At 38.1% G+C, this 23,741-nt stretch overlaps 1 protein-coding gene across 8 annotated transcripts in view; it reads left to right on the top strand.

The window, feature by feature from the left end:
• Positions 1 to 23,741, top strand: part of PCDH15 (protocadherin related 15) — a 789,625-nt gene that overhangs the window by 420,381 nt on the left and 345,503 nt on the right. For all 8 annotated transcript variants that reach the window (XM_035008612.1, XM_035008611.1, XM_035008610.1 and 5 more), the window contains one exon: positions 9,738 to 9,850. In XM_035008612.1, the coding sequence (XP_034864503.1) occupies positions 9,738 to 9,850 (113 nt within the window). The remainder of the gene's footprint in view (positions 1 to 9,737; positions 9,851 to 23,741) is intronic.

Raw genomic sequence — 23,741 nt, 5'->3', positions numbered from 1 at the left:
AAGACAGAAGAAAGAGAAATTAAGGAGTCGATCCCATTACAGTGGCACCCAAAACCATAAGATACCTAGGAATAAATCTAACCAAAGAGGCAAAGAATCTGTACTCAAAGAGAGTCTTAAAGTTAGAGGCAAAGAATCTGTACTCAGAGAGGAAGTCTTAAGCAGACTCTGCGCTGAGCATGGGGCTCAATCTCATGATCCTGAGATCACAACCTGAGCCAAAACCAAGAGTCAGACACTTAACCAACTGTACCACCCAGGCGCCCCTAATCCTTTGTATTTCTGTGGTGCTAATTACTACTTCTACTCTCTCATTTGATTATATTTATTTGGGTCCTTTCTCTTTATTTCTTGATGAGTCTGGCTAAAGGTTTGTCAATTTTATTTTTCTTTTCAGAGAACCAGCTCCTAGTTTCATTGATTTTTTTTTTTTTCTAATTTTTTAGCTCCTACTTATTTATTGCTTCTCTGACCATTATTATTTACTGTCTTCTACTCAACTTGGGCTTTGTTTGTCCTTTTTCTAGTTCCTCTAAGCGTAAGGTTAGATTGTTTATTTCAGTTTTTTTCTTGTTTCTTGAGGCAGGTCTGTATTGCCAAATACTTCCTCCTACAACTGTGTTCACTGTGTTCCAGAGATTTGGGACCATTGAGTCCTTGTTTTCATTTGCCTCCATGTATTTTTTTATTTCTTCTTTGACTGTTTCATTAGCCCATTGGTAGTTTAGTATCATGTTGTTTAGTGTCCACATGTTCATGATTTTTCCAATTATTATGATTTATTTCTAGTTTCATAACATTGTGGTCAGGAAAGATGCATGGTATGATTTCAAGCTTCTTGTTTATTGAGGCTTGTTTAATTGTCTAATATGTGATCTGTTCTGGATAATGTTCCATGTGCACTTGAAAAGAATGTGTATCCTCTTGTTTGTGGAGGGAATGTTCTGTTTCTCTCTGTTATGTCAGTCTGCTCCAATGTGTTACTCAAAAACATTTCCTTGTTGATTTTCCATCTGGATGATCTATCCATTGATGTAACTGATTTGTTAGTGTTTCCTACTATTATTGTGTTACCATCAGTTTCTCTCTTAATGTCCATCAATATATGCTTTTTGTACTTAGGTGCTCCAGTGTTGAGTGTAGATATTTACAGTTGTATCTTCTTGTTGGATTGATCCCTTTATAATTAGGTAGTGTCCTTCCTTGTCTCTCATCACAGTTTTTGTTTTACAGTCTATTATGTCTGATTTAACTATTGCTACCCTTGCTTTATTTTTTTTCCACTTCACTTCCATTTCATGGTGAATGCTTCTTCATCTCTTCACTTTCTATCTGTATGCATCTATTTCTGAGGCAAGTTTCTTGTAGGCAGCATATAGATGGGTCCTGTTTTTATTTTATTTTTGTTTTTGTTTTGTTTTTATCTATTCTGTCACCCTGTGCCTTTTGTTTTGAGCACTTAGGCCATTTATATTTTGAGTAATTATTGATCGGTATGTGCTATTGACATTTTTAAAATCTGTTTTCTGGGTTTTTGTTGTTCTTCTTTGTTCCTTTCTTCTCTTGCTTTTTTTTTTTTTTGTGATCAATGAGTATCTGTAGTGTTTCTTTAGCCTTCTTTCTCACTATTATTTATATGTTTGTCATTTTCATAAGGTTCATAGATAACATCCTAAGTAAATAGCAGTCCATATTAATTTAGTGGTCATTTAAGCACAAACACATTCTGAAAAGAAAAGAAAAAAAAAAAAAACAGAAAAAGAAGAAATATTTCTTTTCCCCCTTCTTTTTTTTACTCCCTTCTCCACTGTGTGTGTGTGTGTGTGTGTATTGTCACATTTAACATCTTTTTATTCATATTTTTCTTATGTCTAATTGTGGCCATTTCTTTTCCACTTAGAGAAGTGGCCTTAACATTTTGTGTTAGGCTGGTTTAGTGGTGATAAGTCCTTTATATTTTATTTGTCTGGGAAACTCTTTATCTCCCTTTCAAATCTGAATGATAACCTTGCTGGGTAAAGTATTCTTGGTTGTAGGATTTTTTTTTTTTTTCTTTTGGCATTTTGAATATATCATGCTACTCCTTTCTGGCATGCAGATTTTCTGCTGAAAAACCAGCTGATACATAAACCTACCTTTATGTTTCTCTCTCATTGTTTTTAGGATTCTCTCTTTATCTTCTACCTTTGACATTTTAATTATTATGTGCTATGGTGTGGACCTCCTTGGGTTTATCTTGTTTGGAACTCTCTGTGTTTCTTGGATTGAATGTCTATTTCCCCTCCCTAGGTTAGGGAAGTTTTCAATTATAATTCAAATAAAGTTTTTAGGGGTGACTGGGTGGCTCAGTCATTAAGTTCTGCCTTTGGCTCAGGTCATGATCCCAGAGTCCTGGGATCAAGCCCCTCATTGGTCTCCCTGCTCTACGGGAGGCCTGCTTCTGCCTCTCCCTCTGCTTGTGTTCCCTCTCTTGCTGTGTCTCTCTCTGTCAAATAAATAAAATCTTTAAAAAAAATCAAAAACAAATAAAGTTTTTAAACCCTTCTCTCTTCTTTTTCTGAGACTCCTATAATGTGAATGTTTGTTCACTCAATGTCCAGGAGATCTCATAGTCTATCCTCATTTTTTTAAAATTCTTTTCTCTTTTTCCTGCTTTGCTTATGTGCTTTCCATTACCCTATCTTCCAGATGGCTGATACTTTCTTCTGTGTCCTCTCATCTACTGTTGATTCCCTATAGTGTTGTTGCTGTTGTTTTTTATTTTACATGTTATATTCTTCAACTCTGGTTCTTTTTAATATTAACTATCTTTATTGAAGGTCTCACTGAGTTCTTCCATTCTTTTCTGCAGCCCAGTGAGTATCTTTATGATCATTAATTTAAATTCTTAATCAGGCATTTTGTTTATCTCTGTTTATTTATTTATTTATTTATTTTTAGGCTTTTTTCTTGTTCTTACTTTTGAAGCATATTATTCTGTCTCTCCATTTTGTTTGACTTTCTGTTAGTGTTTCTATGGATTGGGCAGAATGACTACTTGTCCTAAAGTTGAACAAATGGTCCTTTGTACATGTTCCCTTTGTAGTCTGTGAATGCTTGGTGAGTTTTGCTGGTTGGTTGGAGCTGTAGCTGTAAATGATAGTTATTCTTTTAAAACATGGCTTTTTATAGAAAGAATAAAGGTAAAAATAATAATAAAAGAAAAAGGAAAATAAATGAAGAGAAGAAGAAAGAAAAAAATGAGAAAAAGAAAAAAGAAAACAGAAGAGAAAAAATAAAAACAAACCAAGGAAAGAAAAAATTTTAAAAAGTAAAATAATAATAATAATAATAATAATAATAATAATAATAATAATAATAATATAATAAATATTTTTTAAAGAGCAAACACAAAGCCACAGTTTGTTTTCTGTGCTCAGCACTACAAGGTGACTGGTATGGTTTGTGGGCCCCGGGTTCCTTGAGATTGCTAGCTCACTGTTGAGCTGGACCCTGCTCCAGTCTGGGCTTTTATGGTTGGGTGGGGAGAGAATGTTCCCTCAGTTCTCTGGCACCCTTAAAGTGATGCTTTTGTTCCTGTGCCCCAGAGTGACTAAGTTGTGGGCCTGTGACACTGGGCTCCCTAAAGTCACAAGCTCACTGAGATGACTGGACCCCTGCCATGGTATCTGGACTCTGCTCTGATCTAGGCTTAATTTAAGGTGGGGTTGGAATGTGAACCATGTCATTCTCCAGTCCCTTTGACCTGGAGAGCATTCAGTGGTTCCCCTGGTGCTTAGAGGAGTTCTAGTGTTGTCCCCTCTATATGTTAGTTGTTCTTTTAAACCACCACTTCATTTCTGTGCCCAAGGACAGAGGGTTCTGTTCCCGGTCCCTCAGTACTGTCCCTCCCCATTGCAGTTCGAAGCATGGGGGCGGGGGGATTCCCTTCCTTACCATGTCTCCATCTCTCTTGTTCTCTTGCTGTTCACTCTCTTTAGCTGTTCAGTAGCTGTTCAGTCAGCCCTCAGTTCTTCTTCAGGAGCAACTGTTCTTTTAATAGGTATAATTTAGTGTGTTCCATGAAGGAGGTGAGTTCAGGGTCTTCCTATGTCACCATCTTGAACTGGAACCAAGAAGCAACTTTTTCAGATGAATTAAGTATACTTTTGCTAAATGGAATGAATATCACATTTTCTAAATGAGAAAATTAAATTAATCTGTAGGGTCCTTAAACTTAGACATGCACTTCTGTTCTTGGAAAACATTTTTATACTTCAATAATAGCCTGGCTTTTGCAAAGTACTTAATATTCAGGGGTCACTTGAAGGTTTTCATTGAAAATCATCTGGAGATAAGTTGTATATCATAATTGCTTTTGTCTACCAAAGGAAGAGTTTCTTTCATCAGTAACATTTGACTGAGACTGATCATAAATTCCTATATATCCACAATATCAAAACTTGGAGAATAGCCATAAATTTCCTTAAGTTTCTATGGCAATCCAGTTTTCTATGATAAGAAACATTTAGATTATTTTATTTTTATTTTTTAACTGCCCTTATATTCAATGTTTTATATGATATGTAATATTTATATGACTCTAAAATAAAAAAAAAGTGGTATAGTTAATTTAATCTAGCTTCATTGCCTATTCCCTCAACATTCTATCTCTCCCTCATATGTAACACTTTTTTAATGTTGTAGTTTATCATTTTATTAATATTCATATATACACATATGTATATGTATTTTTATTTACATGTGTGTGTACTCCTCTTTCTTAAATGTTAGTAATACTAAATGCACTTTTCTCCAAGTTGTTTTTTCACTAAATCTAACTGAAGTTAACTCTACAGTAATACAGTAATGAGTAAAGATACTTATCATTCATTTTTGTCATTTCAATTATTATCCACTTGAGAATGCATCAGCATTTATTCAACCAGACCTATATTTAGATGATTACTTATCTTTTATTATTAAAATGCAAAAATTCCTTGAAGTGGGATTTCTGGTCAAAAAAAAAAAGAGAGAAAAATTTCTTCAATTTTTAATTGTGGTAAAACAGACATAACATACAGTTTACCATCTTAGCCATTTCTAAGGATACTGTTTAGTGTTATTAAATTCATTCATAAGCTTGTGTGTCTATAATTCTTTTCATTTTATAAAATTGAAATTCTATACCCATCAAGCAATAATTCCCTAGTCTCCTCTTCTCCACAACCTCTAGAATACGTGATTCTACCTACTGTCTCTCTGATTGTAAGTACTTTATATAAGTAAAATCATGCAGTAATTTTCTTTTTTATGACTAGCTTATTTCATTTATCATATTATCCTCAAGGTATGGCATATGTCAGGCTTTCACTCTCAATTTATTTGTTTCTTGGAATCTAAAGTGAGTCTCTTGTAGGCAGGATATAGTTGGATTATGTTTTTTTAATCCATTTGTCTATCTTTGAGTGGAGAGTTTAATTAATTTACATTTAAAGTCATTAGTGATAAGGAGGGACTTCTATCATCTTGCTACTTGTTTTCCATATATCTTACAGCTTTCTCATCCCTCGTTTCCTTTAGTACTATCTTCTTTTGTGTTTTGTTGATTTTTTTTGTAGAGTTTAAATTCCTTTCTCATTTCCTTTTGTGTATATGCTGTAATTGTTTTCTTTGTTTTCATCATGGGAATTATATTTGAATCCTAAAGTCATAGCACTCTAACTTGAATTTATGCCAGTTTAACTTTAATAACATACGAAACTGTTCCTTTCCAGCTCAATCCTCACCCTTTTTTTTTAAAGTTTTTTTTTTTTTTTTTAATTTATTTGAGACAGAGAGAATGAGAGAGAGAGAGCACATGAGAGGGGGGAGGGTCAGAGGGAGAAGCAGGCTCCTTGCTGAGCAGGGAGCCCGATGTGGGACTTGATCCAGGGACTCCAGGATCATGACCTGAGCCGAAAGCAGTCGCTTAACCAACTGAGCCACCCAGGCGCCCAATCCTCACCCTTTTAAGTATAGCAAATTTACATGTTTATATATTATGTGCCAGAAAACATACACTAAGAATTCTCCTAAATTTCCTAGTGTCTGAAGTTATGTAGAAACCACAAAGTGGAATTATAGACTTTTATTACTATAATACTAGATTTTATAATTGTCCATATATTTACTTTCCTGAGATCTTTACTCCCCACTCTGCTTCAGGTTATAGCCTACTGTCCTCACTGGTCTAGTGGTAATGGACTCCCTCAGCATTCATCTGGCAATACCTTAATATTTCTGCCACTTTAGATGGACAGTTTTGCCAGATATAGGATTCTTTTTTGACGTTTTGCTTTCCTTTAGCACTTTGAATATATAGGGCCACTGTCTGCTGGCCTCCAAAGTTTCTGATAGCAAAAAGGCTGATAATCGTAATGAGCATCCTTTGTATACAATGAGTCACTTCTCTCTAGCTACTTTCCAGATTCTCTCCTTCTCTTTGTCTTTTGAGTTAGATTATGAAGTGTCTTGGTGTGTCTTTAAATCCATCTTACATGAATTTTATTGAGCTTTTTGGATCCCTATCTCTATCTCTCATCAAACTTTGGCAATTTTAAGATATTTTTTTTAAAAAACATTCTCTCTGCCCCTTTCTGTCTTTTCTCCTTTTGAGACTCCCACAATGTGTCTGTTTGTCTTAATAGTACCCTACAGGTCAGTTAGGCACAGTTCCCTTTTGTTTAATCTTTTTTTTTTTTCTTTTCTGTTTCAGACTCAATAATTTCTATTGCCCTATCTTCAGTTTATTGATTCCTTCTTCTGCCTGCTCAATCTGTCTTTGAATCTTTCTAGTAAACTTTTCATTTCAGTATTGTCATTTTCAGCTCCAGAATTTCTTATAGTTTCTTTTTAGATTTTCTATATCTTTATTAATATTTCCATTTTGGTCATATATCAGTTTCTTGACTTTGTCTATTCCTATTTTTAGTGCCTTAAGCATCTTTAATACAGTTGTTTTAACATCTTTGTCTAGTAGGTCATCAATCAGGTGTTTTTGAGGTGCAATTTCTGTTGATTTGGTCTCTTTTTTTTTCCTTTGAATGGGCCATATCTTTCTGTTTTTATGTACACTCTATGTTGTTGAAAATTGAACATTTGATTCTAATAATGTTACTCTGGAAATCAGAATTTTTTACTTTCCCAGGATTTACTGGCTTTTGTTTCTATTTTTGTTGATTGATTGATTGATTTTTTTTTACAGTTCTATTCTGTCTCTGTGCTGAGGACTAGTCTGAAGTGTAAATACTTAAGATCTCCTCAAGTAATTTCTGAGCCTATGCTTTCCCCTGGGTATGCATGGTGACTTTCTAATTTCCCCTCATGTACAGTTGCTTTTGGATGTCCTACTCTTTAATGCTGGGCTTCTAAGCAGGGGGGGGGGGGGAGAAAAATGGGGGGGGAAAAAATGATGCTGGCCCTTCAGATCTCCTGGAAATTAATTCAGCCTAAATGGAGGAACTTACAACAATGGGAACAATGGGTGGGTGTGTGTGTGTGTGTGTGTGTGTGTGACAACAATAGTCACCTGCGCCTCTGTGATGAGAAGCAGCAATCATCTGTGAGAGCACAGATGTCTGCTATTTGAAGGACATGGTCCTTTTTGCCGAACCTTGCTCCCAAACTGTGTATAAGATTCTCCAGGAACATGGGCCCAGCTCCCTGCCAAGTGGCAGAGGGTTGGGAGATAGGTAGTGGCTACTGTGCTTAGAGCTATAATTGGTAGAAATTAATTGTATTTTACTGTCCAGACCTGACTCTGAAATTTGGAAGATTCAGTAGACTCCAGAGTTTTAAAAGAGTTACATCAGAAAGATTTTGCTAATTGTTGTCTACATGAAGAGATAGATTCCTAATGCTTCCTACTTTGCCATCTTCTTAGAATTCCCCAATACTCACATCATTTTCATGGACTATGCCAAATTTTCCATCATAGATTTTATAACACTCTTTTAATAATACCAGAAATGTCTGAAAGCGCATGTTTTCTCACGGGCTTACCAATAGAGTATGGTGTCCACTTTGGGCCATTACTAATCTAACAAATAGGAAATGGAATCTCAGTTTAATCTCAAATTTAATTTGAATTTTTCTTCTTGTGAATAAAGGTGAGCATCTTTGTACTTGGTCAAGAGTCATTTCTGTCTCTTTCAATGAACTCTTTTCATTCTGTAGCCCCATCTTTTTTAATGTATTGCTGATCTTTTTCTTTCCTAATTTGTAAATCTACATATGTTAGGGATATGAACATTTTGTGTCTGTTAATTGCAAATATTTTCCCTAGTTTGTCACTTGTGGTTTTACTTTGTTTATTGTGTCTCACCATGCTATTTTATAATGTCATCAAATTTATCTCTCTATTCCCTTATTGCTTTTTCATTTTGAGCCATAGTTAGGAGAGAGATGCCCACTCTCACATTATAGTAGAATTCATCCATGTTTTTCATCTATTACTAGCACTTGTATTGTTTCATTGTTTATTATATATGAATATACTCTCCATTTGGGATTTACTCTAGTATAAAAAATGGATGCAATTCTATCATTCCCAATATGGCTGTTCTATTTGATAAATGCTAGTATTCAAAAATCCATTTACCCTACTGTTTTGAGATGACTACTTTATCATATGCTAAATTGCCATGTGCAATTTTGACCATTTCTGGATTTTCAAGTCTATTTTACTGGCAAACTTTTTTATTTCCCCTCACATAATACCCCAGGAGAGTTTCTCTTCTTGTCTCAGTGTTGAAGCAAAGGAACAATAGAAATTAATCCAGTTTTGGTTATGTCTGACTCTGGCAACCTCGATTTGAATGCAGGCTTTGTCTTACATTGTCTCTTTGGTCTTGGACAAATTATTAAATATCTTGAAGTTGCCAAGTCCTTCTCTGTAAAATGGGAATGATTTACAGACTTATTGATGATTATTTGCATTTAGTACACAGTAGGCTTTAATAATTGGAAGCCACGGTTATTTCATTCTTATGGCTATTGTTGTGCCAAATGCATACATATACTGTATAGTTATACGATTTGACTTCTACTTATTCTTCACTTTGAGAAAAAGACCGTCACATCATACACAGGAAGATAATGCAACTGAAGGAAACTTCTGCAGGAAGAAATGTATTTCAACTCACTAAAATGCCTGTACTTAAAAAATATCCTCTCTAGGCATTAACAGTATCATCAGTATATTTTTATTTAATATGATTGATATAATTAGCTGGATTCTTGCCTAAGAAAAATATTTGCCCAGCTGGAACAGAATATGTTCATTTTAATTTTCAAGCAGCTTGATATTTGGTACAAATTACTAGTCTTTGTTTATTACAAGTTATGGTGGAAGACCATGCAGGCTATAATTAAGATTTATGCACCATTAAAACACAATTTTATACTTCAAAATTTGCTCTCCCTACACATAATATCTCTTTACACGTGATGAAGTTTCAAATTAATTAACGAGCTCTCCTAATAAAAGATATTTGGAAAATCACCGAAATAAAAAATACTCTCCATCTTCTTACTCATAAGCTAATTAATTATATACCACATTTGTGTCTCTTTTCCCCAGACTGCATAAATTTTGAAAGTTAATTTAGTAATGAAATTGTGATTCTGTTCCTCAGTTAATGAAGGGAAATAGATATAGCACACACACATATTATGTATTGTTCTCAATTATGTGCTAAAATCTCAATGTCTTTCAGGGACTCCTGAGGATTACCCACGATTTTTCCATATGCATCCTAGGACTGCAGAACTTAGTCTCCTGGAGCCAGTAAACAGAGACTTTCACCAGAAATTTGATTTGGTTATTAAGGTAAATTAAACTAATTTCTTATTTGTTTGTGTTTATAAACTGCTAATCAAAGAAATTTGTAGTGGCTATTGGAGGCACTTTTATGTTACAAAAATTAAAATTAATCTGACAGCAATGTTTAAAAAAGTGAAGTGCAGCTATTTTAATACATTGTGTTGCCTTTCTTTAAGATAACTGTTTATATTATGACATGATTCAAATACTGAGTATTTTTATATGTGATAAATGCCCTGGCCAAATGTATAGAATGCTACATAATATAACATGGTTACATTTTCTAACATTTATTTTTTTTCTTACCTCCCTGAGACACGGCAGCACTGAGATTCAAACTTAGGTTTATCTAAGTGAGAGCCATACTCTTTTCACTTCACGAAGATGCAGTTGCTTAGAAATCATTGTCTGGTTTAACTCTCTGTTGGTACAACTACAAACAATAATGCACAGACATACATTTAATTTTAGCTCAAATTAGGACATATTTTGTGAGCACCAATCCTGTTATATACATTACCAGATCCTGAGATTATTCAGTAGTCCCTTGTCCTTGAAGAACTTGTAGTCTCTAAGGGCAAAGAGTCCTACATGCTGATAAATCAAATATGTCACATCAGCTGCTAATAGGAAGACAACTAAAAAGTGCTGGAAAAGTACAGAATCGGAACATATAAATTAATCTGGGGACTCCAGGAAGATGTTCTGGAGATTACTGCATGCTGAATATTGCTGTGTCAGGAGGTTTTGGCCAATGCATAGAAGTGGGAACTATGTTTGAAGAGCAGAAGTAAAAACTAGGAGGTGTGTTGCAGCAGGCTATGAACAGTTAATGGTGAAACAAGGTATAGGGCCAGACCAGGAGGAGCGCCTTATGTGAAATTGCTTTTTCCTTCGATTTTATTCAGTAGGGGTTTGGGAGTCATTCAACAAAGACAGACTCCTTGTACCATTTGTATAAAATGGCCATGCACGAGATTTATCTTCTTGCGCTATTTCAATCATCACGGAACTATATAAAACTCAAAAATATGTATCCGTTGTCTACCGTCGATCTCTGTGTAGCCCTGTGGTGCTGCTCTCTGTGGGAGCTAAGAAAACTGACAAAGCACTGTTACCAAACTGCCTCATTTCAACCCTGAAATCAATCATTTTCCTTTATTATCAAAGTTAGTTGTCCTGGTGTACCCAGGTACAATGAAACTCAGCCCATCAATTATAGAAACAAAAATCAATTAGAACAGGCCATAGATAATTTTTTTATGTTTTAATAACACTTTATATTATTAATGGAAGTTTTTACAGACATTATTAGATTCAAATTACTGTGTTTTGTGTGCAGTCAAGGGGATAATAAGCAAAGGTATCAATCTATAAGAATAATAATGTGCCACCAGCTTGAATAATAGCTGAATATTGAGCCTTTGTATCGGGATCTGTTGAGGTGCTGCAGTCTGGCAGCTCTCTTAGTGAGTCTTTCAACTTCTTCCCTTTTTCTTATTTCAATAATGCTTCATTTTTCATTGGTCATAAAAGTTTTTATTGGATTTGATCCCAATTTCTGTTTCGGGAGCTAAGAAAAAATAAAATAAAATGAAGTATTTTCTCCTAGACTTTGAAAATCCTGCTTTAGAAAGCTATATGCACATTTAACAGCTGGGGAGCGTCATGGTTAAGAGATTTATCATCTTTATTTCATCTATTTCAGCCCGGGATTTACTCAGGATACTGACAAAAATGTAAGGGTGAAATTAGGGAAACAAAATGGAGTAGTCCACCAACTTTAGAATATTAAAGGAGTGAAATGAGTCCAATTAAAAGAAGAAAGGATGTTCCATTTCAAAACACTATCCCAAATTTTAAATGATTGTAATCACTTAAGCATTCTTAAAATGAAATGCACATTTTGAATAAGAATCATACATTTGGTTTGCCCAGGACGGTTCATATTCGTGCCTGTTGTCTTTTTTTTTTTTTTTTTTATTTGACAGAGAGAGACAGCAAGAGAGGGAACACAAGCAGGGGGAGAGGGAGAGGGAGAAGCAGGCCTCCCGTTGAGCAGGGAGTCCGATGCGGGGCTCGATCCCAGGACCCTGGGATCATGACCTGAGCCGAAGGCAGTCGCTTAACCGACTGAGCCACCCAGGCGCCCTCGTGCCTGTTGTCTTTGTATAATTATTCGTAACATCTCTTTCACTCTCAAAACAGGCCCAGTTTGGATGAAAAGTTGTGTGATCACCATAGTTACAAAACAGAAAGCAACTAGGAGATAGAAATATGAAAACATATTTTATTTTCTGGGTGATAATGAATCAGTTCATGCATGGAGTAGCTATCACAAAGCCCAGAAAATTCACTTTTATTATTTTAAGTGCATTATTTGTTAAAAAAAAATATTATTAGTTGATATATTTATGGTCTGGACACCTAATACAAATATCAAGTGGATAAATTATTAATAATTCAGTGTCTCGCAGTTGCTCAAACATGACTTTTTTTTTTTTTTTTAATCTAAATCCCGTGGATTAACAGCTAAAGCGAGGCTCACAGACGTGACCACATCACGGTCTCTCTGATGTTTAGGTTGTCACCGCCGGCCTACCATCTCCCTATTGCAGGCTGAGCTGTAGTCCCTTGTCTTGCCACACCACGGGCACATTAACCTAAGCCCTCAGCCGCCACCCTGCACGCTCTCTGTCCCGCCAGCCTGAAGCACTCGCTGCACTCTCAATCTTCCGTCTTCTCTCTGGCCTCCAGGCATCTGTGGGGGCTGCCCCATCTCCTGAGTCACCCTTCCTTTTCCTACTGGGCAGTCTGGCTCACATGGATGCATCAGTGATTGGCATCAATGCTTCACTGATGTGTCAGAGGCTAAGATACTCACTCTGGAAAGAAGCTTGGAAGCTTCTCCCCACATCCCGCTCGTCCCCATGGTGGCTCTAACCACCCTACATTCAATTTTCCTGTGTATTTCCTCTCGACCTTTACAGTAGGGCAGATGGTAGTATATTTACGCTGTGGCCCAAGCCCTACTCCATCCATGTCGAGTGCATAGAAGGTGCTCAAGAAATATTTGACGTGATGATTTTCTCCAATCAAACTTATAGGGTAGCTGGATTTGTGTACCTGCATCTTCACTGTATTTAAGTACCTACCTTCAAAAGTGTGTGCATTTGATACGACTTCATCTTGTCTGCCTGTCCAGAATAAAGATACAATAAACTTCTCAAATTCAGCCCCGGAAAAACAGGCCAGACCCATGTGAAGGCAGAGGTTAAAGCTGTTTATGAAAAAAAAAAAAAAAAAAAAAAAAAAAAAAAAAAAAAAATTTAAACAAAAACAAAAAAAAAAAAAAAAAAAAAAAAAAAAAAAAAAGCTGTTTATGGCTATACTGAACAAACACTCCTTCTAAAAAAGAAAAAAAGATGTATTTTGAGCAGATACTGAGCCACGGAATTGAAACTGGCCAGCTTGAATATCAGTGCTGATGTGATGGTGACCCTGGCAAGGTATTTTGCTCGAGGTCAGAGAGAACAGCTAGATCCTCATGGATTTCTAACGCCACAGCCCCAGAGAACACTTGGCCTCTATGTGAACAGTGATAGCAGTGATACTTTCCTTCACAGAGACTCAGTGGAACACTCAGAGCTGCTGTGCTTAAGGCTTACGGCATTGGCTAGTTTTCAGTTTGCCACGTCCTTGGAGTGCTTAAGGGTTGCCTGGCACTTCACTTGGTGTGGGAGAGATGGAAACGCATGAAAGCTCTGTGTCGAGGAAGGCGCCAGTGTGGAAAGGACGCTTTCAGACTTACTTCCCTCCTGATGTCCACATCGGAATTTCCAGTTACCGGCCAGACAGCTAGTCCTAGCATTATGGACTTGTGTCATGTTAAGAATGCAGCAGACTCGGGGTGCCTGGGTGGCTCATTCAGTGAAGCATCTGCCTTCGGCTCAGGTCATGATCCCAGAGTCCTGGGATCAAGTCCTGCATCAGGTTCCTTGCTCAGCAGGGAGCCTGCTTCTCCTTCTGTCTGCCGCTCGCCTTGCTTGTGCTCTCTCTCTCTCTCTCTCTCAATATCTGTCAAATAAATAAAATCTAAAAAAGAATGCAGCAACCTCTACACCTTTTAAAATCTGAAAGCTTCTACTCCCGCTTTTCTCTTTGCATCAACACCATGCAATTGGCCAGTCACCTGAGCCAAGAGATGCCGGTTCCCCAGGTACCTGCTCCCGCACAGCCCTGTGCAGTCCTTATCAGGTCCTCTTCATGTAGCTCTGGAGTTTCTCCTGCATGTCCCCCTGCCCTTGGCAGTCCTCTAGTCCCCCATCACGGGCCACCATCTCACACAGGCTGTCTCTCAAACCTTAGCCACTTCTCCTTGCATCCTCCCTGTGTCCCCATGTTGCCGACAGAGTGTGCCTAAAACAAAACTGGGCTATGCCACTCCATGCTGCCTTCAGGACACCGGGCCATTTACCCGCCACATAGATTTCCCATGGAAACTTAGTTGATCTGAAAGATCACGGGTGCCAGGAGCCGACAGACAGAGCTGCAAGTCACAGACCATCAGGCATCACGTCTCAAAATACAAAGGGTGGCATCTCCCATGAAGATGAAACAACTATCAAAATCAGTCAAGTCTGCTAAGGAGACTGTGAAGTGCAAGTTACTGTTCTTTCTGCTGTCAGTCTATCCAAAAAGAGAGAAATTAAAGAGGAGGGAAGAAAGGCATGCATCCTCCCTTTAGGAAAGATTGAGTAGGAACCTCCAGCGAGCCGGGGTCAGGACAGAAACTCAGAGCTGATGTTTCCATCCACAGCAGGCAAGATGAATGCTCTGGTTGGAAATATTCTAGACACGTTTTCTCTCCCTGTCCTCATGGATTCCTGCTTCAAGAACGAGGCACAGATGTGCCCCAGATCTCCATTCAGTAGGTCATTGGAGAATAAACTCTGTCCACTCTCCTAGCAGAATCTCTAAGGTGAGGAAGTTCGAGTCCATTAAGAGCCAAAGTCCTTGATCCATTTTAGAGAAATTATCCCACAGAAATTTCAGGCATTAGTGCTTATTAATAATGGAATAACAATCTCTCCATGGATTTCTTAATGAATACTGTGCTTTCAGAAACCCACCAACACATCTGGTACATGCTCATCTTTTATGTTCCTTTCTTTTTTTTTAATTTAGCCGATTAACACATAAACCATTATTTTTGTTTCCTCAAAGCAACACTGCATACTTGTATATCCTCCTGGCAGTCCACATTTCTAAAAATTCTCAGGACGAGGCTGAATGAATTGACTAATCTGTCAATTATGGAAATTAATAAAAGGAAAGAATGTATCATGTCCTCTTGTCTCATGTTGTTATTCATCCAGCTGAGTTAGAAGAGAAATGGAATATAATAGTTGAATATTGTGGCTGTCCGAATGTGCAAGCTGATGACAGACACACAGAGGTGATGTTTTAGTTGGCCTCCTTCCTTCCTTACAAGGTGACCTGCAGCTGCTTGGAAGAAGAAAAGCAATTTATCCATTCTGCTCACAGTGTCTTGATTTTGGCAAGGCCCTATTGTCTACAAAGGTCATTGTAGGAGTACAACAGCAAGTCCAAATATTGTAAAATGTTCAATTGCAGCCACTTTCTGAGCAGGCCTTACCATCCATCCCTCCCCACTACACCCCTTCACACACGTCGACTCTCGCCACCCTCCTGCACAACCATTCCTGAGGGGTCTTCATAAGCCTCTTGGTTGTTGCATGGAAAATTTAGATATACTCTAACCACTTGTAAGCTAGATAGGTCTGCTGACTATTTTTTCTCAAGAATAAGCATTGTACATAGGAGAAACACTAAACTCTCACTCTCCCTAGCTTCCAGGCTCTGAAAAATAACCCACTTGGAGATCAGGGTTTTTTTTTTTTTTTTTTTTGGATACTGATGGATTTTTTTTGAAATTCAGATATTCCAGGATGGACTTTTCCAGTCCACTAATTCATATAAGATACTTCAATGGGGTTTTTCCCTGGTTGAGCGCAAACTCAGTGGGAATGGGATCAGAAACCTGCATGGGCCTTTCCTGGTTGGGGAGGCAGATGGCGGGGCAAAGTAAGGGAGATAAAACAGACGTATTACAGAATAAAGTGACTACTTCATCACCGTCATAATTCTGTCTCTGGCTGGCCTCGCTCTTTATAGCCAAGATGATTCCTATGTTCAAAACACCAGCTGAAGAACCAGAAATATCTGCAATAAGCAGGGGTTTTCTGAGCCTATGTCTTCCCCAGAGTGACTGGGTTTTTCTTCTTTAAATCATTCAAAATTGCTTTAGTCATTCTGGTGTCAGTTCTTATCTCAAACACTAAGCAAAGAGAAAGATTTTTATTATTGAAAGATGTACGGGAACTTTGAAGATTTGATGCAATAAATTATAAACAGAAAGGGCATATTCTTCAAGTGAGGATAAAATATACTTCACTTTATTAAAAATATTCCCTTTGTGGGAAGTGTGTCAGTATGATTTTGTTGTCATATTATGAACCCTTGATGGGTGTGTGTTGTCTATATTCTCTCTGAAGACAGTTTTTTCTTTTTTGTCAAATAGAAAATTTATTTATTTCCAACCAAGAATGTACTTCTTTGCTGTATTTATGATATTACAAACAAACCAGTTGTGTGATATACACGCCGATTTTTTGTATTTTATCTGATAAATTATGGTATGGTTCTGTAAGTTCTCAAATATTTTTAGTCACTGTTACAAGTGCCCTTGCTGTCAAAATCTTTAGGCATCTTTAATTTGTTAGAGTATTAAAGTTTAAATAAAGAACGTTTCTGTAGGTTTAAGGCACTATAATTTTATAAGAAGGGCCAAGAAGCAATGGAATATACTTATTTTTAATTATTGATTAATTAGTACTATTAATATAATCTTTAACCCAGGGAACAGAGGCTTGCCACAGCCTACTCTCCTGAAGACATCTCAAAAGAAATATGTACGCATGGGGCGCCTGGGTGGCTCAGTTGGTTAAGTGACTGCCTTCGGCTCAGGTCATGATCCTGGAGTCCCGGGATCGAGTCCCGCATTGGGCTCCCTGCTCCGCGGGGAGCCTGCTTCTGCCTCTGACCCTCCCCCCTCTCATGTGTATTCTCTCTGTCTCAAATAAATAAATAAAATCTTAAAAAAAAAAAAAAAAAGAAATATGTACGCATGTAGAAAGGAAATGTAACCTATTGTCCATTACTAGGGCTTTGGCCCCAAATCCCCTGTAGGGCTTTAGTGAGCTGAGCAGGATCCTTCAGAGAGCTCCCTTATACAAGTGAGGTCCCTGCACTTTCATTTCCAACTGTTCAGTCCAACTGAAATTTAAAACTTTGCTTAAAGGTGAAAAACTAACAATTACTTGTACCTGAGGCTAGAGCAGTATTGGCCTACACTGTAAGAGCTACCTAGGAGCCTGAGCCAGAGAAGACGAAATACCAGACCTAACTGGTTCCCAGAGGGCTCCTGGCTGGGCATACCATGATCACGGGATGCGCTCATTTTTGCAAGGCAGATTTCAGGGCTCCCCCCACTGAATCAAGATGCCCACATGTCTTTTAGGGCATTAAAGTGGAGAGCCCACCATGTATTAATGTCACTTGGAACCCAGTACGGCAGGTAACATTAAAATAATAAGTAAGGAAACAGACAAATAAATACCTTTCAGAAAGCCTGACTGAGCCCCCAGGAATGTGCCTTAACAAGGACCTCACGTGAGACATGGAGGCATCGGATGAGAAGGGCTTTAGAAACCTCAGTGTTTGAGAAACACTGATGGAAAGTACAGAAGGCGGGGTCTACTTCTGGAGCCTGCCTTTAATGAAATGATGGATTGGAAGAGGCAAGCCTTCCTTAATGTTTAAATATCCTTATAATGTTGGCTGTTCCGGTCACTTCCTAGATCACACTTTATTAAGCTGCATCATTTGTCCTTGAGTGACCATAAATTAGTTAACTACCTTACTATAAACTAGTGGCCACACACTAGTTTACTAGTTCATTGTGGTGGGAGGAGGGGCAGCCTATGTGCACATTTTGGAAGAGCAAGTATATAGCAGGTTTTAGTAAACTTTTTATTGAAAACTGTCCCTCTTGATGGGTTTTCACAAATTGAGGCACCCAGATATACAAAAAAAAAAAAAAAAGGGTATTAGGAACACCCAGATGTCTCACCACCCTCTCCTGACCACTACCCCTCACACACAAGGACCCCAACTGGATGGTTATAACAATATAAATTACTTTTGTCTGTTTTAAAATTTTTTTTAAGATTGTATTTATTAATTTATTTTAGAGAGAGAGCACACGCTGGGTGGAGAAGCAGAAGGAGAGGGACAAGCGACTCCCCGCTAAGCACAGAGCCCAATGTGGGGCTCGATCTCACAACCCTGAGATCATGACCTGAGCCGAAATCAAGAGTCAGGCACTCAACCAGCTGAGCCACCCAGGCAGCGCTTAAATTGTTTTTATGATCACATTGAAGTATCATATCTTGTATCAGAATCATAATAGTGTTCTGCACCTTTCCTTTTGTTAGGTTTTTACTGCGGCTGACCTCCAAGGTATACCTTGCACAACCACACACTTTCCACTTGTGAGAGAATTCAATAACAATGTGTTGTCAAGGAAATGTTCAGACTTTCATAAGCATTTGCTTTCAAATAAAAGTCCAAGTCATTCTTGTTTGAATCCCAAGGCAGGCGTGTCTCAGTGTCTGGCTCTTGGAAAGGTGTAAACTAGTAAGATTGTTGATGCTAATAGATAAATTAATTGGTTGAAAATGTGAGTAAATAGATTTTAATAATCTAAATCGGTTAGGAAAAAGTATAATTGCTAACCAAAAAAAGAAAATGGAAGTATAAATTGAGCCTTCCAGCAAAATTCTTCAAAGCAAACCCTCTTCCTCAGGTCTGCTTGCAAGTTGCATTCAGAAGTGGGAATGATGGGGCGCCTGGGTGGCTCAGTTGCTTAAGCAACTGCCTTTGGCTCGGGTCGTGATCTCAGGGTCCTGGGAATGAGCCCCGCATCGGGCTCCCTGCTCCGCGGGAAGCCTGCTTCTCCCTCTCCCACTCCCCCTGCTTGTGTTCCCTCTCTCTCTGTCAAATAAATAAATAAAATCTTAAAAAAAAAAAAAAAAAAAAAAAGAAGTGGGAATGAGGGGTTTGTGAAGCCTGGGCGGCATGGGCGTGCCTGGTTTCAGAGTCAGCCTCCTACTGATGCAAATAAGCAGCCTGTGCTTATCTGGGAGAGGCAGGCTTGAGGAACAGCATCCTGTGTCGCCTGAAGGCTTGACTGAAGAGGAACGTGGGGTCCAGGAGAGGGACAGAGCCCACTGAGTGAGAAGGACGGGAACATGATGGAAGCCCAGGAGAATGGAAGTCCTTGAAGGCTTTGGTGAGAGAAATGACCCAATCCGGCTATTCTTTCATGAAAGCCTGGCTCCCAATATGAGCGTGGGCTCCTGGCCAGGGTGGACACTGACAGAGAAGTTAAAATGATCAGGGGACAGATGGTGGTAGTGGGATCAGGGTGGTAACCAGGTAGGAGGTGAGAAGTAGTTAGATCCTGCTTATATTTTATATTTTATTTTACTTTTAAATGTGATATATGTCCTATTTTTTTCCACAAGTGATTTTTAAAAAAAATTTTATTTATTTATTCGACACATTGAGAGACACATTGAGAGAGAGAGAGAGAGAGCCCAAGCAGGGGGAACTTTAGAGGGAGAGGAAGAAGCAGACTCCCCGTTGAGCAGGGAGCCCGATGCGGGGCTCCATCCCAGGATTATGGGATCGTGACCTGAGCTGAAGGCAGACGCTTCACTGACTGAGCCACCCAGGTGCCCCATATTTTAAAGTTTATAGTCAATAAAGTGTGCTTGTGGATTAACCGTGAGGTGTGCAGAGGCAGGAGTGGAGGTGGCCTGAGTAGGTGGAAGAATGGGCCGCCATGAATCGTAAACAACCATGGAGCGGGTTTGTGAGGGTGAGAACACCCCTTGGCAGAGCTCACATTAGAAAAGTTCATCCCCACGCAGAGGTGTGAGGTGGGCGTAGACACTGGGATAGGCAGGAGAGGTCATTTGGGAGTCAACGGCGTTACTGACATTTCTCAGGCAATGACATGCGGACAGCATCCACCGGGACCTGGGTGGGAGGAGAAGGAGACAGCCCAGCCCTCCCTCCCAGGCCTCTCCCACTGTCAGGAGTGATGGAGAAAGGGACGGGTCAGCGAAAGAGAATGAGGAGAAGCGGGCAGGAGACCAAGATAAAGTGTTGCTGGAAAGGCTAGTAGTGAACGGTGCTTGAAATGCTGAAGATAGGTCACAGGGATAAGGCCTGAGACTAAATCCTGCTTTCATCAGTGTTGGCGATCTGATGGTTTTGACAAGGACAGCTGTGTGAGGCCAGGGCGGAGCCTGACCGGGGCGGGCTTGGGGACACCTGTGAGGAGGGACACCCACAGCGGTGAACACATGGGTGTGACAAGTGCATCTTACAGGTGCACGACAAAGATCTCCTGACTGCCTAGGAGAAAATGATCTCTTTCTTCTTTCCTAGAATTCATTTATATGTCTTGATCATCTCCCCCACTTTCCCTTTCTCCCCTAAATCCTTCTATCTACTTGAAAGGGTTCATATTAGAGATGGTGGGATTTGTGAAGTTGCTTGCCACCCACCAGCAAGAAAAGTTATTCTGCGTTCTCAGTCCTCGGGTGCAGCGAGCGAAGAGATTATCAACACTTCCTTGTTTTAATATTGAAAATGGAGTAGTTTGTCTCTTTCAGTGTTTTGCCCTCCAAAGTAACTAAATAGCTATTTTTCTTATACTTCCGCTTTCTTGGCTTTTAGTTTCATTACTGAAAATGGAACTCATGCCCAGAAATTCTCCAAACAAAACCTGATTTTTAAATACAATGTTTAACTTGTAACTACAGACTCTGTAGATATAAATAAAGTTATCTTTATGGGATGAAGTGATTTTTTAAAAACCCCACCTTGTTTCACTTGACCTGTTTTTTTGTGCTTTACATCTCATTCACCACTCATTACAGGGGAACAGAATAAGTCAGATTTTTGAGAATTCCTATTTATATTGTTTAGAAGAAGAGAGGATCGGATGACAGGTTTGATGCATGGTCTCACTGCAGAGTATAATAGTATTAATTTGTGTTAAGTGCCATATTTTACCTCTAATTAATCTGGAGTATCTATGTTATTAATATTCTTTCCTGCCACTAATTTCTTCTATCTGTCTTATATTTGTATATTCATTTGCATTCTCTGAATTGGAGAAACATGGAGTGAATTTCCCTGTGTAGTCTCTCATAAATCTAGACACCTGAGTTTGGGTGCTTGTCTGTCTGTTACTTACATGTGATGTGGCCTTGAACTTAAAACTCATCCTTCTGCTTCTTCATCAACACAAAAGAATATGTTTTTGCATTTAGAGAGGGGTATACAAAATAGGGTAGGGATTAAGAATGTGGACCTTGAAGACAGATACCTGGTTAGCACCCCTGAAACACCGAAATCGGATGAGGTATGTAATAGCAATCCAAACATATCAACCCTATTAACGACAAACTAATGCAAGGGTTAAAACAGAATTTCACATGTTACATTTAAAGATATGCAGAATTAGATTGTCCCATAGATCTAATTTGAGTTTTATTTCCTTTTCATTGGACTACTTTGTTTTCATCATGCAGATAATACATGTTTTTCCCAACTTCACAGCTGGCAGTAAAAATTAACAACCTATGAGCTGAATGTAAAACATAAGCTTCTTTCACTGTGATAAAATTTGGCTTTTTGTTTTCCTCTCTCCATCCATAAATTGTGTGTTGGTGTGTGTTTATTGGGACCAGGGGCGGGGGGCAGGTAGAGAACAAATGATAGATTTTGTGACTTTTCATGACATCACTAGTATGTCCATATGGATAGGACATAATGGCTTTTGGGATAATTAGCTACAAAAGAAAGGGAGAGAGAAAAGGTCCTGTTCAGAATGATTTGTGTGTATGAACTGCTCCTGCTTTAATCAGATCACAGCTGCTGGGTCAGAACCCCATACAGACCAACTGGTTTCATCCAGTATAAGAGCAATGTTTTCTGGTCATAGACTGTACCTCTCACCCCGATCAGCTGTGTTCAGGGAGCCCGCTGGGTGTCTTAGAGGGGACTCCTAGAAGAGCGTCCATGGCTCAGCACAAATTAATCACAACCACTGGATGCAGAAGGAGCCACCCATGGTGTCAGCAGCACATATTGCTACATGTGAAAAGAATACATCATTCCAGAAATGGCTACACGTTATTTCAGGATTGTCGTCCTCAGTGCGAAGCAGAGCTCATGAACATTTTACTCCGTGGACCACTCTGGCGGTCTGTTCCCAAAGAAAATTCAAAAGCATAAAATAAATGACATAACATTATAGAGGGAACCTAATGCATTGAATTAGAGTTATTCAAAATATTAAAAAAAACAAAAATAGGTAGTTTTATCAAAGCTTTAAATAACCTAATGTTACAGTGAGTTTATTAATTACCATAATTTCAAATTAGTAATTAGCATAAATGATACGTCAAAATATCTTCAATATTAATAATAATATGAAGGGAAAAATATTGTGATTTTTCTTGGTTCAGAGTTACCAGCATGGCCAAACATCACTATGATTTGTTAATTACCCTCTTAGTTGATGAAAATGCTAAATTACAATTGGAGGAAAGTGCACAATTATCTTCTAGAAGGCCCAGGTTCTTGCCTCTGCATTGAAATATCAGAGGTATCTATCTGAACTACTTATAAATTTTCATGGCCAAAATGTTATTATTTCATCCAGGAAAGCACTCCAGGATTTAATATAAAATATTTAACTTTCACTTGGAGTTAATTTCAAAATACAACTATTGCAATAATGGGGAAAACTTATCAATAAAAATTGACAGCAGAGACTTTGAATCTATTTTAATAGATGTACATTCTATTGAGTTGTGTCCAGGTTTCTCCTAACATTTGGAGGAAATTTTCTAGAAGTCAGTTTTGATGAAATCTTCCCTTAGATAAAACTTTTGGATTGCTATGGAGTAAGGCACATTTTCTTAATAAAACAGAAAGTCAAGGGTTGGTGTTTCCCCAAGTCCCAACATGACCATGTGGTCATGGAAAGAAAATTTGTTGGAAATGTAAATTGTCATCAATTTTTTAAACTGAAGAGGAGAAAAAAAACAGGAAAACAAACATATTTCTAGGACATGAATATTAATTTTACTTGAATAACACATGCAATTAAATAACATTTGAAATTCTACAGCTATTAAAAGTATTTCATTGAAATCATCTCTTTCCCTTATAATATGCTTTTGAGGACTTTCCATGGGCAGAAATATAGCCTTAATCTATTAATTTTATATGGAAATATCAATTATTTGGGGATTTGATCATTCATGTGGAGCAAGAAGACACAGAAGAGAATAAAGTAAATATAATACATTATGAACCTTTTTTTAATGTACTTACATATTTTATCAACAGTTTAGCAAATACCTTTGTTGGTTTTCTAACTGTATGAAAGCACAGTTATCTCTTCTAACAACATTCAATGACAAATACAGTAACTCACTGCAGTGATTATTAATATATATATATTTTTTAATATACACTGAGTTTTAGGACAGGAGACCAAAAAGGTGATGAAGCCTCTCTGGACTTTCTCTTCCTCATTTAAGCTTTCTAAGGACCCCGAGCCCCTCAACTGTAAAGCATATCTTCTTTCTGTAATGACATGAGTTCAAAAGAGAATCCTCATAAATAGTATGAAAAGTGATCCGATAACATATAACTTTTTAAC

This window comes from Mirounga leonina, unplaced genomic scaffold, assembly GCF_011800145.1.
Source record: "Mirounga leonina isolate KUSES-001 unplaced genomic scaffold, KU_Mleo_1.0 Mir_152, whole genome shotgun sequence".
NCBI classification, from domain to species: domain Eukaryota; kingdom Metazoa; phylum Chordata; class Mammalia; order Carnivora; family Phocidae; genus Mirounga; species Mirounga leonina.
The sequence above is the reverse complement of the archived record's forward strand: the minus strand, read 5'-3'. Positions and strand labels throughout refer to the sequence as shown.